The sequence below is a fragment of the Hyperolius riggenbachi genome, chromosome 9 (genome assembly GCF_040937935.1).
Source record: "Hyperolius riggenbachi isolate aHypRig1 chromosome 9, aHypRig1.pri, whole genome shotgun sequence".
Taxonomy (NCBI): domain Eukaryota; kingdom Metazoa; phylum Chordata; class Amphibia; order Anura; family Hyperoliidae; genus Hyperolius; species Hyperolius riggenbachi.
Genome location: NC_090654.1, coordinates 72536053 through 72550703, shown reverse-complemented (window position 1 = coordinate 72550703; position 14651 = coordinate 72536053). Strand labels below are relative to the sequence as shown.

The 14651-nt window shown below is 46.0% G+C and overlaps 1 protein-coding gene across 6 annotated transcripts in view; it reads left to right on the top strand.

Annotated features, from left to right (window-relative positions):
- Positions 1-11902, top strand: part of FGD5 (FYVE, RhoGEF and PH domain containing 5) — a 321938-nt gene extending 310036 nt beyond the window's left edge. For 5 of the 6 annotated variants that reach the window (XM_068253043.1, XM_068253044.1, XM_068253041.1 and 2 more), the window contains 2 exons: positions 5372-5526; positions 10222-11902. In XM_068253043.1, coding sequence (XP_068109144.1) covers positions 5372-5526; positions 10222-10258 — 192 coding nt within the window. In that variant the 3' untranslated portion in view covers positions 10259-11902. The remainder of the gene's footprint in view (positions 1-5371; positions 5527-10221) is intronic. The other variant, XM_068253046.1, reaches the window with a different exon arrangement.
- The last annotated feature ends 2749 nt before the right edge of the window (positions 11903-14651 follow it).

Here is a 14651-nt window from a genome sequence, read left to right as displayed (position 1 = left end):
GAGGGGGAGAGCAGCAGCACTTATGAGGGAGGGGAAGAAGAAACAAGGCAACATTTATGATGGGGGACATTACGGAGGCTACACTTGCCATAGCCTAGGGGGACATTGTGGTGGCTATGCTTGCCATGGGGAGAATTCCTTACACTGGCTGTTATTATAGGGGCATATTGTGGTAGCTGGGAGACTTCAGTTGTCATGGGGTGGACATTATGGTGGTGACATTTGTCATGGAGACATCATACTGTAGTTGCACTTGGTTGGTTTGTTTTGTTATAGTGAGTAGCATTGCTCAAAAATTGGGGGTGGGTCGGAAAATCAGCAAGTTGGGAGGAAAACAGCAGGTATAACAGCACAGACAAGTGTAACAAAAGCAACTTTATGATTTAAAATTTAGCCATCAAACTAGAAATACATAAACCACCACATATAAACTCTTCCACCCTCGGCCACCACCATGATTAAAAACTCTAAACCACAAAGTCCACCTGAGGATCCAGAATCATGCTAATAAAAAGCACTTAAAGCAAAAGAGATCTGCTCTTTTTATCTCAAGTCAAAAGGATGGTCACTAGAGAGTCCCCAAATATGCAAGAAACAGAAAGGAGGCCACTGATCATTTAGGTGTTTCTAGTACAATATATTTGAATCATAACCAGCAGTTTTGGAAGTGTGTTTTGCTATCAGGGACACAAAGGGATGACTTGCCTATTCAGAAGTGATGCATTGTGGGACACCACAAATACTCACTCCAACCTGAATATTCACAAATACCTTCTGTTTTATGGAGGCAAACTTCTGTTTTGCATAGAATTTCATGCAACACGGGAGTCAAGATCTGACTCAAGGTTCCTACAAATGTACTTGAGTGGTGTCGTAGTTCACACCACTTTGTTGTCACTGGTCTACTAAAAGACTACTACATCCTTTATTTGCAATACTTATAGGTTTTAAAATATATGTTGGTGCATAGATTGCAGACCAAAGCGGGTGTCTTTGCCTATCCCCCCCCCCCCCCCACAGTTTACTGTCAGAATGTGCGAACAGTAAACTGGTCTGAGCGCACAAGCTGTGGGGTGTGGCTAACCCTGAAGACTTTGGTTGCACAGCACTATTATTTCTTTTATAAAATCAAAACAGTATTGTGTGGGGTGTACAATTGAACCACCCTGCAGCAGCTTATGCAAGTGCAATAGATATGCAAAAAAGCTGTCCAGAATGCTCAAATATGGCAGCTCTTTGCATCTACAGAGTCGCTGCAGGTCTCCCTCACACAATTACTGAAAACAAGCCAGAGCTCTGACTTGAGCCGTGTAATGCTGGGGGAAACTTTGGTGGTGGTTGGGGGTTCTCTATTTATTCTTTTTGCACTTTATCTTGCTTCTGACGAAATTTGTTTAAGATGAAACATGCGGAGCACTGTTAGCACTGTATATATGTATTGCACTCCCTAATCCTTGTACTATTCCCCTGGCTTGTTTTCAGTAATTGTGTGAGGGAGACCTGCAGCGACTCTGTACAGTGGCGGACACAGGCAGCAGTGGGCCCCTGTGCAAAATATCAATTGTGGGCCCCCCTGACCTGCGGCGCGCGAAGCGCGCCGCGGCAAAAAATGGGCGTGGCTATAACCTACGACGCGCGAAGCACGCCGCGGCAAAAAATGGGCGTGGCAATGACCGGATAAGGGCGGAGCTAACTGTAATTTAAAGTGATCCCGGGGTGAGAGTGATATGGAGGCTGCCATATTTATTTCCTTTTAAACAATACTAGTTGCCTGGCGGCCCTGCTGATCTATTTGGCTGCAGTAATAAACTGAATTACACCAGCAACAAGCATGCAGCTTAATCTTCTCAGTTCTGGCAATATTGTCAGAAACCCCTGACCTGCTGCATGCTTGTTCAGGGTCTATGGTTGAAAGAATAAGAGGCAGAGGACCAGAACGGCAACCAGGCAACTGGTATTGCTTAAAAGGAGAGAAATATGGCAGCCTCAATATTATTCTCACCTCAGGTTCCCTTGAAAAGTGCAACGCAAAGACAGTGGGCCCAGGTTTTGGTGACCCTTTCCCCAGAAAATTCACATAATGTGAGCAGGTTTTCTCATGAAAATACACATAATGTGAGCAGATATGCCCAGAAAATACGTGCAATCATGTCGGCAGATATGCCCAGAAAATACGTGCAATCATGTCGGCAGATATGCCCAGAAAATACGTGCAATCATGTCGGCAGATATGCCCAGAAAATACGTGCAATCATGTCGGCAGATATGCCCAGAAAATACGTGCAATCATGTCGGCAGATATGCCCAGAAAATACGTGCAATCATGTCGGCAGATATGCCCAGAAAATACGTGCAATCATGTCGGCAGATATGCCCAGAAAATACGTGCAATCATGTCGGCAGATTTGCCCAGAAAACACATGCAATCATGTAGCAAATTTGCCCAGAACATACGTGCAATCATGTGGCAGACCTGCCCAGAACATACACGCAATCATGTGGCAGACCTGCCCAGAACATACACCTGCTAAAATAAATAATAAAAAAAACCATTTACTCACCTGCAGCAGCAGACCTCCTGTCCCAGCCTCCATCCAGCGCGCAGCTCCCATGGGTGGTTGGGTGGATAGGTAGCCTGGTGGGTAGGTAGGTAGGCAGCCCTTAGCCGGGTGGGTAAGTAGCCTGGTGGGTGGCTGGGTAGCCGGGTGGGTGGGTAGCCTGGTGGGTAGGTAGCCTGGTGGGTGGGTAGGTGGGTGGTTAGGTAGCTGGGTGGGTGGGTAGGTAGCCTGGTGGGTCTTTAGGTAGGTAGCCTGGTGGGTTGGTAGGTAGCCGGGTGGGTAGGTAGGTAGGTAGCCTGGTGGGTGGGTAGGTAGGTAGCCGGGTGGGTGTGTAGGTAGCCGGGTGGGTGGTTAGGTAGCCGGGTGGGTGGTTGGGTAGCCGGGTGGGTGGGTAGCCGGGTGGGTAGGTAGCCGGGTGGGTAGGTAGCCAGGTGGGTAGGTAGCCGGCAGGGTGGTTAGGTAGCTGGGTGGGTAGGTAGACGGGTGGGTGGTTAGGTAGCCGGGTGGGTAGATGTGTGGGTGGTTAGGTAGCCGGGTGGGTAGCCGGGTGGGTGGTTAGGTAGCCGGGTAGGTAGCTGGGTGGGTAGGTAGCCGGGTGGGTGGGTAGGTAGCCGGCAGGGTGGTTAGGTAGCTGGGTGGGTAGGTAGCCGGGTGGGTAGACGGGTGGGTGGCTAGGTAGCCGGGTGGGTAGGTAGCCGGGTGAGTGCGTAGATGTGTGGGTGGTTAGGTAGCCGGGTGGGTGGGTAGCCGGGTGGGTAGGTAGTCGGGTGGGTGGTTAGGTAGCCGGGTAGGTAGCCGGGTGGGTAGGTAGCCAGGTGGGTGGTTAGGTAGCCGAGTGGGTAGGTAGCCGGGTGGGTGGGTAGGTAGCCGGCAGGGTGGTTAGGTAGCCGGGTAGGTAGCCGGGTGGGTGGGTGGGTAGCCGGCAGGGTGGTTAGGTAGCCGGGTGGGTAGGTAGCCGGGTGGGTGGTTAGGTAGCCGGGTAGGTAGCCGGGTGGGTGTGTGGGTATCCGGGTGGGTAGGTAGCCGGGTGGGTAGGTAGCCAGCAGGGTGGTTAGGTAGCCGGGTAGGTAGCTGGGTGGGTGGTTAGGTAGCCGGGTGGGTGTGTGGGTATCCGGGTGGGTGGGTAGGTAGCCGGATGAGTGTGTGGGTAGCCGGGTGGGTAAGGTAGCCGGGTGGATGGGTGTGTAGCTATCCGGGTGGGGGGCCCGACTCCTATCCTCCCTCACTCACCTCGGGGCCCCCCTCCCGGTATGCGCGGCGGCGGCGGCGGCGGGCGGGAGAGCAGAAAATCCAGGAAGTCTCCGCCGGGGCTGCAGCAGACACTAGAGGCTGCTGCCGCTTGGTCTCCCGTGTCTCCAACTTTGTACACTGCTCGCTACTTCCTGGTTTAGTAGCGAGCAGTGTACAAAGGAGACACGGGAGACCAAGCGGCAGCAGCCTCTAGTGTCTGCTGCAGCCCCGGCGGAGACTTCCTGGATTTTCTGCTCTCCCGCCGCATCGCATGAGGGGGAGGGGGAGGGGGGGCCGATGTGAGGGGGGAGGACAGGAGTAGGGGCCCCCCAGGTTAAAATAAAAATAAAAGGTAAAATTAAAAAAAAAAAACTGCAATACTTAATGGGCCCCTGAAGCAGCGGAACTTCAGGGGCCCTTGTGCGGCGGCACGGCCTGCACGGCCGTATGTCCGCCACTGACTCTGTAGATGCAAAGAGCTGCCATATTTGAACATTCTGGACAGCTTTTTTGCATATCTATTGCACTTGCATAAGCCGCTGCAGGGTGGTTCAATTGTACACCCCACACAATACTGTTTTGATTTTTTAAAAGAAATAATAGTGCTGTGCAACCAAAGTCTTTAGGGTTAGCCACACCCCACAGCTTGTGCGCTCAGACCAGCTAACTGTTCGCACATTCTGACAGTGAACTGTGGGGGGGGGGGGGGGGGGATAGGCAAAGACACCCGCTTTGGTCTGCAATCTATGCACCAAAATATATTTTAAAACCTATAAGTATTTCAAATAAAGGATGTAGTAGTCTTTTAGTAGACCAGTGACAACAAAGTGGTGTGAACTACGACACCACTCGAGTACATTTGTAGGAACCTTGAGTCAGATCTTGACTCCCGTGTTGCATGATTCATTTTTCCTGTACGAATACCGGCCTTGTTTTTTGCATAGAATTTCAGGAAGAAAGCTTTTTGATCCCTTTCAGTCCCTTACATACTCCTAGGAGTTCTGGCTCACCATGAGCTTGCTGTAAACTGCAAATTGAAGTTACTTTTGTTACACTGTATCACTATGGTTACACATGCTGGTTCCCCATTTTTTCAGTGGTGTCTCTTGGGAGGTGATGCGGAAAGGCAGTAATGCTTTATAGGGTATTCTGTATAGGAAGGGTGTTATGACTTCACTTGTTATTGGGGGATATAATGATGACATTGAGAGGGGAGATTTTATGGTTGCATTAGTTATAGGGAATGTTGTGGTTGAACATTGTTGGGTGGAGTGGATTAACTAGATGGTAACAGGATGGTATTACCAGGTTTGGGGAGATGGTCAGGGAAGGAGCGTCTCGCCTAGGGTGCCAAATGCTAGAAACAGTGCTGCATATAATGACTTACATCCGGGAGTGACAAACCTCTCTACAGTGGAATGTTACCAGAAGGAGGAATGGAAGATGTCATTTTATTACAATATAAAATGTTCAGTGCTAAGAAAATATTATAAAATAAAAACAATAGTCCCTGTTAAATTGGTCATGCCCATATTTGCACAGTTAGACTCATGACATATTCATTTGTTTTCTTATTATTTTAGGACAAAATTGCCACAGAAAGTTTACCTTTATTAGGCTTCCACATTGTGCCTGAGAACTGGGACCAAAACCCCAAGCTGGGCACAGTGTTCCAACTGTATCACAAGAAAACTCTGTACTATAGCTTCAAAGCCTCAGACACCAATACGGCAATCAGGTATAGCCACTCCCTCTGCCTGGCTCTGTCCTACTTCTAGCTTCCTGCTCTGCATAGTATTCCTTTTACTTTACCTATTCCTCCACTACTTCTGTGGTCTATTCAGGAAGACATTGCAATCGTCAGACTAGCCAAACAGAAATCTGCTATAACCTGATTTGGCTACAATAATCTAACACCTGATTGGCTGTAAGTTTGCTGTGCTTTGCATGCTTTTAAGTGCTGTTTACACTGCGTTATTGCATACGCCTATAGATTTATACGACAAACGAAATCACAAAATGTTGAAAAGGAAGCACTGTAAACACTTAACTTTATTTTTTACTACGTTCCTAACTCTTTTAAAGAAAACATTGTACATAGCTGTCCTAACTATTACAAATTCACAGTGTAGATGTATGCCCAGCTGTACAAAGTTTTCCTCAAATTTTTATTAATATTGAAAACCCTTTTAAATTAGTTAAATAAAGGGACAGGAGGATCAGACGATAATCAGTGTAATGGGCGTAGACTTTATAGTCTTAAGAGGGTACACTGCAAATGTTTTTCATTCATATATTAAGTTCCTCATACCTCCAGATATGTGTGAATTCTGAATGGAATTGTCACTTGAGTCAATCCATAACATTTGTGGACATGAGGAAGCAGTGTTATTTGTATCTTGACAAGCCAGCCAGACTGCAACTCTTTGTTCATCTCCTGATAAATGAAAAATCTTGAGTCCATCTGTCCCACCATTCCCTTTCTCCTGTTCTTATCCTATTCTCTTATCCCTCTGACCCCGTGTGTTCTCATTCCATTTTTTCTCTTATCCTAATCCCACTACCCTTCTGCTACTCCAGTTCACCTCCTCATGTGATCTCTGTTCTTACTCTACTCTACTCTCTGCCTGAATTCAGAATTTTCACTCGTCTCTTCCATTATTTTCCTCCTTAGCTCACTGTTGCCCCTTTCCTCCCCATTCCTACACTCCTTTAATTCTTAATGCTCCTCTGTCCCATTTCCCCCTCCTGAACCTACATGTTGCCCCTCTCCTCCCTATTCTTCTTCTCAGCCCACCTGTTGTCCCGTTTCTCCTCCTGAGCCCTCTTGTTGCCTCTCTCCTCCCTACTCTTCATCTTCTGAACCCACACATTGTACATCTCCTCCTCCTGAGCCCACCTGTTGCCCCTCTCCTCCCCATTCTTCTTTATTTTTCATCTTCAAGCCCACCTGTTGTCCCTCTTTAACAATTTTTCACCTCCTTATTGGTGTTTAGGGGTGGAGATTATTGCAGTTTGGAGTACCTGGATCCAAGATGACCCCCCCCCCCTTCCTCCAGTAATTGAAGAAATTACATTTTAATCTATCACAAAATGCCAGCATATGGGGCCACAGGGACCCCTTTCTCAAGGCTGTGTGTGGATTAATAACATGTCTGTCCATACACAGCTTCTGCTATCTGGATTGCCTTATCCAGTTATGCAGCCCCAGACCCTTACTATACGTATGACTGCAGGTGACTTTCTGCCACATAAAAGTACTTTACATCACACAAAGGACCCTCCATCTAAGAGAACCCACCAGCTGGAACCGAATGATTCTAATTTGTAGTTCCAAGAAGTGGCGTCAGAGACGGCAAGTGATGGTCATGTCTAGGAGAACTCATGGAGAAGCATGTGAGTCAGGTGATAGATATGTAAGTGATTTGCTAGTCATGATCATGAGCTAAAGCAGGATGTGATCACAGCAAATCAGAGCTTTGCAAGTCTATCAGCTGAATAAACAAATCACATGCTTCTCCATTAGTTCTCTTAGACAGGACCATGACAGGCTACTAATACTAATATTAAGGTGTCACCCATACCTTAAAGATTCCTGTCCCAATCTAGTGGTAATCTGAATGCCATTGATGAATGCTATGGTGCCGCTGGCTACCACGGGCTCCTGATACTACACCACTGGGTTCCCTAATCCCCTAATCCTTACTCTCTGTAGTACGCTGCTAGCAGGGAGCAATTTGCTGTAGTCTATTCCTGACAGGACAATGAAGCCCCAATATCTTCAATGTTTTTGCAGCTATGTTGTCCCAAGTGTTTGGAGGTCTAAGTGCAGCCTCATTGGAGTCCAGGTTATCACTTTGTGGGGAGGCGTGTAAAGCCGTAGGCAGTGTGACTTCATACTCAGTGACCCATACATAATGAGAATCCTGCACTGAGCTACCATTAGCGGGACAGCCCTGATCTTGCAGTATGTGCCCTAATCAGAGACGCATTAATAAATGAACACAGCGCTACATACGTTTACCCATGTTTGCATATTCCTTGTATTTCCTGCTGTGTTCACCACAGTACAGCGCCATTTCATTTTATGTTTATTTGTCTACAGTGCCCCATTTCATTACCACTCATGCATATCCAATTCCAATATTTTCTGTATATTGTGCCTCTTCTGTCTTTCCTCCTCTCTTTGTCTTTTTCCTTTTTGAAAGTGGTTTGTTAAAGGAAGCTCAAGTGAGAAAGTTATACAGGCTTTTTAGCATTTTCCAAAAATATGACATATCTGCTCTGGGTCAGCGATTTAGTAAGTGTTAGGCCTGGTGCACACATCCAAATTTGAATGGCCAATTTTCAGTATGAGAGCTTACCTGCACAATCTGCTTATAGTATTCAAAATCTGTTGGCACTCACACTACATGGAGACGGTAAAATTGGCCAATCAAGATTGGATGTGTGTAGCAGGCTTTACAGGGAGAGGATCAGAACAGCAGGCTGACAAGCAGCATTTTTTAGCGAAAGTGAACCTGAACTCTTGCACAGAACAGAAGGAAACATAGAGAAATGCACCCTTTATGTATTTAGGGAGTTTAGACTTATTCCCCCTCATCTGTGACTAATCATAAATGTAATTTGATCTCTTATCTGTTAGCTGGCTGCCTCAGCAGAGAAGCTAATTTGTAAACACAGGATGTTAGCCCCCTGTCTGCTTCCATGAAAGCTGGAAGTAGAAACGCTACAGATTTATTGCAGGATTTGTATCAGCTGAAACAAAGAAATGTTTTTCTTTAAGGTTCGGGTCCGCTTTAACTTGGTCTTCACAACTGCTGTTGTGGCAATTAAACCACTGAGCATCTTATAGGATGCTCACTAGCTCCACCCAGTAGCAAAATCTACAAAACTGATAAAAAAGCAGTAATAGGGTCTTTAGGATACAGTAAAAATAAAGTAAGTATAAAACTCCAAAAGTTTCTTAGGTATAACATTAAGTAATTACATATATTTAATGACTAAATCCTCTTATACACACACTAGAGCGCAGGAGCCTAAAAAGGACTCAGCCCCACCCCAGCAAGACTAAGCTTGGGGTTTTGGGGGCTATTGTTGTGCCCCTGCTAGAGGGTTACAGGTTATTTCTCAACTGAGCATCGAGCAGTGAAGCTGGGCACTGTCATAACACTAGTGCAAGAATACCGGTAATTTGGGGATCCGGTGATCACCAGGAATGGCTGGGGATTGAATTTGAGCAGCAGCAGGGTGAGCAGGGTATGGCTTCTTTGAAGGGTGCCTAGCCGCGGCGTAGCTACAAACCTCGGAGCCCCGATGCGGAATTTGGATGCGGGCCCCCCCACCCTACATTAAATATCCAGGAGTAGGTGCCTCCAGTATAAGGGAGGAACAATAGGGTGGATGCGCTAACAAAATTGTGCATCTCCTGTGCAGTGCAGAATCAACCACCAGGCAACCTAGGAAGGTGCTTGGGGCCTAGTGAGTGTCAAGGGGCCCACCAGCCACCTTCTCTGACCTCTTCCCACGTCAGCTTACTAAAAAGACCACAAGAGGGCCCCAAATCTACTACCTCGCCTAGGACCTCATTATATGCTTATCCATCTCTGTTTTTTTTCTAAACAACATTGGGCCTGATTAAACGTCTATGTGAATGTACCAATACGGATTGGGATTATAGTGCCCAATGCAAGTATAAGTGTGAATGTAGCACAACAGTACAGCACCAGGCAGTGTGAATGCAGCCCAGCAGTACAGCACCAGGAAGTGTGAATGCAGCCCAGCAGTACAGCGCCAGGAGGTGTGAATGCAGCCCAGCACTATAGCACCAGGAAGTGTGAATGCAGCCCAGCACTATAGCACCAGGCAGCAGTGGCGTAGCTAAGGAGCTATGGGCCCCAATGCAAGTTTTACATTGGGGCCCCCCCATGAACTCTATACATAACAATTGATATGGCGCACCAAAGCCTGCCAATGGCAACTACAGTGTTAGAGGTGTAAGAAGGGGATGGGAAGCAGTTTCTTCTTGATTACTACTATTCAAAGTACAGTACCTATAGAAGTGATTATTATGAGCATAGGACCAATAGAGAGCTAATACTGCAGTTGAGGGAGGGCCTCTCAGGTCCCTCTGGCCCAAGGACCCTGATGCGGTGGCAACCTCTGCACCCCCTATTGCTACGCCCCTGCCAGGCAGTGTGAATGCAGCCTAGCTAGCAGTACAGCACCAGGAAGTGGTTAAGAAGGTTTCTTCCACATCTTTCTAAAAAAAATAACTTTTTAAAACTATATTTCTAATTAACTACAGCTTTGGCTCTAAAAGAAAAAAATAACAACTGCAGACTCTCCTAGAGCGGCTGCACAACACTTGAATAATGCAATTACTTTCCCCAGCGCTGAAATGAAACTAATTTTTCTTTATTGCCTTCTGCAGGTGGGTTGATGCCATAAAAGCAGCGTCGGTGTTATAGCATTTGCTAATCACTTCTTCACAACAAGGCCGCTAAACCAATCAACATTATCTGAATGTAAATCCTAAACAGTGGACTAGAAAAAAAAAAACAGACCTTATCAAAAACAGTCTGATGTCGCCCTCTGCAGGCTGCAATGAGCAGTGCTGCATTGTCTTCACTAGATCTTCAAATCTGCTTTACTTCAAAGTTCTATACTACAAACAACGGAATGTATTCTTGGAATGAAACTCCTGACAACTGTCTCTTATGACATTTTTATTTGACGAAAGGATTTTTTTTTTTTAATGTAGACAATCTAATAGCGTCCGTGAATATATTCCTGTTTACAGTGTTCTAATGAATTTCATTTAGGAGATAATTTTATACCATTTTATAATAGCCTCCATAGAGGCATGTGCTTGTCAGCCATTGAAGTGAAAAAAAAAAGGTTGGGGGTGATTAACAAAATTATACATTTATTGAATAATTAGTGCACACTTGTGGTAATACAGTATCTTAAATGTTGCTCCACATGCCTGGTTGGCCTATGCTCTCAAATCATCTCAGTATTATGGAATATCCCTGGAATCTTCATCGACTGGAAGCGGAATAGCTTAAGACAAGGAACTCCTCTGAGGAAGGAAAGGAGTTGTAGGCATGCTGGATTTCCTTGTCATAGGGCAGATGAACATTCCTTTATACACGCTTACTCCTGGCTCAAAGCTGTAGGAGACTGAAGGGCTATGTGGACTAGTTAATCAACACAGCTGCCAAGAAATGTTCCTTTACAGCTCCATAAGAAGTCATCTGTATCAGGAAATGTGAATCCATTGAGAATCCAAGAAGAGTTCTTGGGACAACAGGAACAAAGTAAAACATTGTGAGGCTGAATCTCAAAATGTGCTCGATTTCCCTGTTTGTATATTAAAAACAGATGAGGTGTGTTAAAAGTGCACTTACTCTTTAACCTCTGCTAGGAATTAAAATATTGTGTTGTTCTTTTAGCTTCCACTATGGTTTCCTAGGCAGATCAACTGGGGTGGAGGAGAGGACCTCCTTCACAGGAATTCAACTTATTGCCTTCTATGAGTGAAAAAGAAACAGCAAGGCATATCCTAAATGTTTCAGAAGCGATTGTATAAAACAGTAGATGACCGTAACCGATGGAACCTCTAGGCGTGCTCCATGCTTTTGCTATTTGCAATAAACACATGAAAATGTCCTCCCATCATGCCTTGCCAACCTCTAGGTGTTCTGGGACTTCCAGTTATGCTGCAGCCAGGAACCTACAGGCTGCCTACTCTTGTTCTAGAACATCAAGACCTCAAATCATCATCATCTCTGTTCTACAAGAATAATTATCCTCAACCTACCTTGATTTGTAATAAGTTTATTGCAACGCTCAGTTTTTCCAATGTATAAACCTTGACAAAGGTGGAACAAAACATTCTCAGCAAGCTATGCGAAATATTAGCTATTTTGAAATGGCATTGTTTACAGAGAACTTGCTATTGTATCAAACAAAAGCCTTAAGAGATACTGGTTGGCTCTTGCCAATATATTTAATTAATTAAACTAAACAGCCAGGTTTCCTTCTTATATGAATCTACAACAATGTGTAATAAGTACCTGTACAAATAAATATGTTTAATGGTGTTGTCATTATTGTGAATTTCATTGTGGTGATTTATGGCCTGTGAGTGTTGGTTGCACAGTGGTCTTTGGGTTTTGGGCAACTCGGGATATTGTTGCAATACATTCAAAGGGCCCAGTCATGATACTTATTGTGTACATAACAACAGCACAATCCAATAAGAAATGATCAATCCTCCGGATCAATAATTGGCAGAGAGGGGCTGCCAACTCAACCTTCCCCTGCCATGGTCACCCATACCCATACTACATGTCCACTTGCCAGCCTTTTTTACAGCTCCACCAGAAAAGGATTAAGATGTAATTGGTCCCTAGGCAAGATAGCTGATGGTCACCCTGGCTTAGATTTGGAGGTTGCTTGCAGCTACTAGACTTTCTCCAGTGCCTAGTGGATGATCCAGATCTGAGCTCCACTAATCTCATAAAATAGATGGTGAGGGCCTGGCTCCAGGATAGGGAAAAAGTCCTCCAACACTAGTGGATCCAAAGTGGACCCCCCTTCCGAGGTGTGTCTGCCCCAGTACAGGTAACAAATGTGCACCCAGTATTAAGCAGGTTGCCACACCAGTATAGGTAGCCACACGTACCCCCAGTATTCGGAAGACCTCCTGCCCTGTATAGATAGCCAGAGGTACCCCCAGTATTAGGTAGCACCCTCCACCCCCCAAAGTAGATAGCATGATATTATTACTACACAGTAGGGAGTAATGACAGTGCATCCAAAACCAGGCTGTATCTTAATGACTTAACAGCAAGAAGGTGTGCAGAGCTTCTTAAAGGCATAAATGCACCCAATTGCATCTGAAACAGGTGCTACAATTTACATTAATAAGGAATATATTAGCTTCCAAAACAGCTTGCATGCAAAAAAATGTGTACTACACCCTTCCACCACAGTGAGGATATGATTATTTATATAGCGCCAACATCTACTGCAGAGCTTTACAGAGTATACAGTGGAGGAAATAATTATTTGACCCCTCACTGATTTTGTAAGTTTGTCCAATGACAAAGAAATGAAAAGTCTCAGAACAGTATCATTTCAATGGTATGTTTATTTTAACAGTGGCAGATAGCACATCAAAAGGAAAATCGAAAAAATAACCTTAAATAAAAGATAGCAACTGATTTGCATTTCATTGAGTGAAATACGTTTTTGAACCCTCTAACAATAAAAGACTTAATACTTAAGGTGGCCATACACTGGTCGATGTGCCATTAGATCGACCAGCTGACAGATCCCTATCTGATCGAATCTGATCAGATAGGGATCGTATGGCTGCCTTTACTGCAAACAGATTGTGAATCGATTTCAGCCTGAAACCGATCACAATCTGTTCAGCTGCTCCTGCCGCCTGTCCCCCCCCCCCCCCGTATACATTACCTGAGGCTGGCTCCCGGGCGTCTTCTCTGCACTGCACCGCACCGCTGTTCTTGCTCCATCCCGGTGCTTCCTGTGTTACTCCGTGACCAGGAAGTTCAAATAGAGCGCCCTCTATTTCAACTTCCTGGTCACCGGAGTGACACAGGAAGTATAAGCGTACACTGGGAGATGCGGAAATGCGGTGCAGCGAGGAGAAGAGGACCCCGGAGCCAGCTTCAGGTAATGTATACATGCTCGGATCGGGCCCGAATCGTACGCCGCAAGCGACGCGCTCCTACCGCCGGGCGATCGAGGGTAATTTCCCGCACGGCGCGATCGACGGTCCGATCCGATTTCGGGAGGGAATCGGATCGGCTGGTGCATTTAGCGCAAGCGATTGGCAGCAGATCCGATCCCAGGATCGGATCTGCTGTCGAAACGGCCGTGAATCGAGCCAGTGTATGGCCTGCTTAAGTGGAAAAACCCTTGTTTGCAAGCACAGAGGTCAAACGTTTATTGTAATTGATGACCAAGTTTGCACACATTTTAGGAGGAATGTTGGTCCACTCCTCTTTGCAGATCATCTCTAAATCCCTAAGGTTTCGAGGCTGTCTCTGTGCAACTCTGAGCTTGAGCTCCCTCCATAGGTTTTCTATTGGATTAAGGTCCGGAGACTGACTAGGCCACTCCATGACCTTAATGTGCTTCTTCTTGAGCCACTCCTTTGTTGCCTTTGCTGTATGTTTTGGGTCACGTCGTGCTGGAACACCCATCCACGACCCATTTTCAGTTTCCTGGCAGAGGGAAGGAGGTTGTCGTTCAGGATTTCACGATACATGGCTCCGTCCATTTTCCCGTTAATGCGATTAAGTTGTCCTGTGCCCTTAGCAGAAAAACACCCCCAAAGCAAAATGTTTCCACCCCCATGCTTGACGGTGGGGACGGTGTTTTGGGGGTCATAGGCAGCATTTTTCTTCCTCCAAACACAGCGAGTTGAGTTAATGCCAAAGAGCTCTATTTTGGTCTCATCAGACCACAGCACCTTCTCCCAGTCACTCACAGAATCATTCAGGTGTTCATTGGCAAACTTCAGACGGGCCTGCACATGTGCCTTCTTGAGCAGGGGGACCTTGCGAGCCCTGCAGGATTTTAATCCATTGCGGTGTAATGTGTTTCCAATGGTTTTCTTGGTGACTGTGGTCCCTGCTAATTTGAGGCCATTCACTAACTCCTCCCGTGTAGTTCTAGGATGCTTTTTCACCTTTCTCAGAACCATTGACACCCCACGAGGTGAGATCTTGCGTGGAGCCCCAGAGCGAGGTCGATTGATGGTCATTTTGTGCTCCTTCCATTTTCGAACAATCGCACTAAGGGCCCGTTCAGACTACAAAGTGC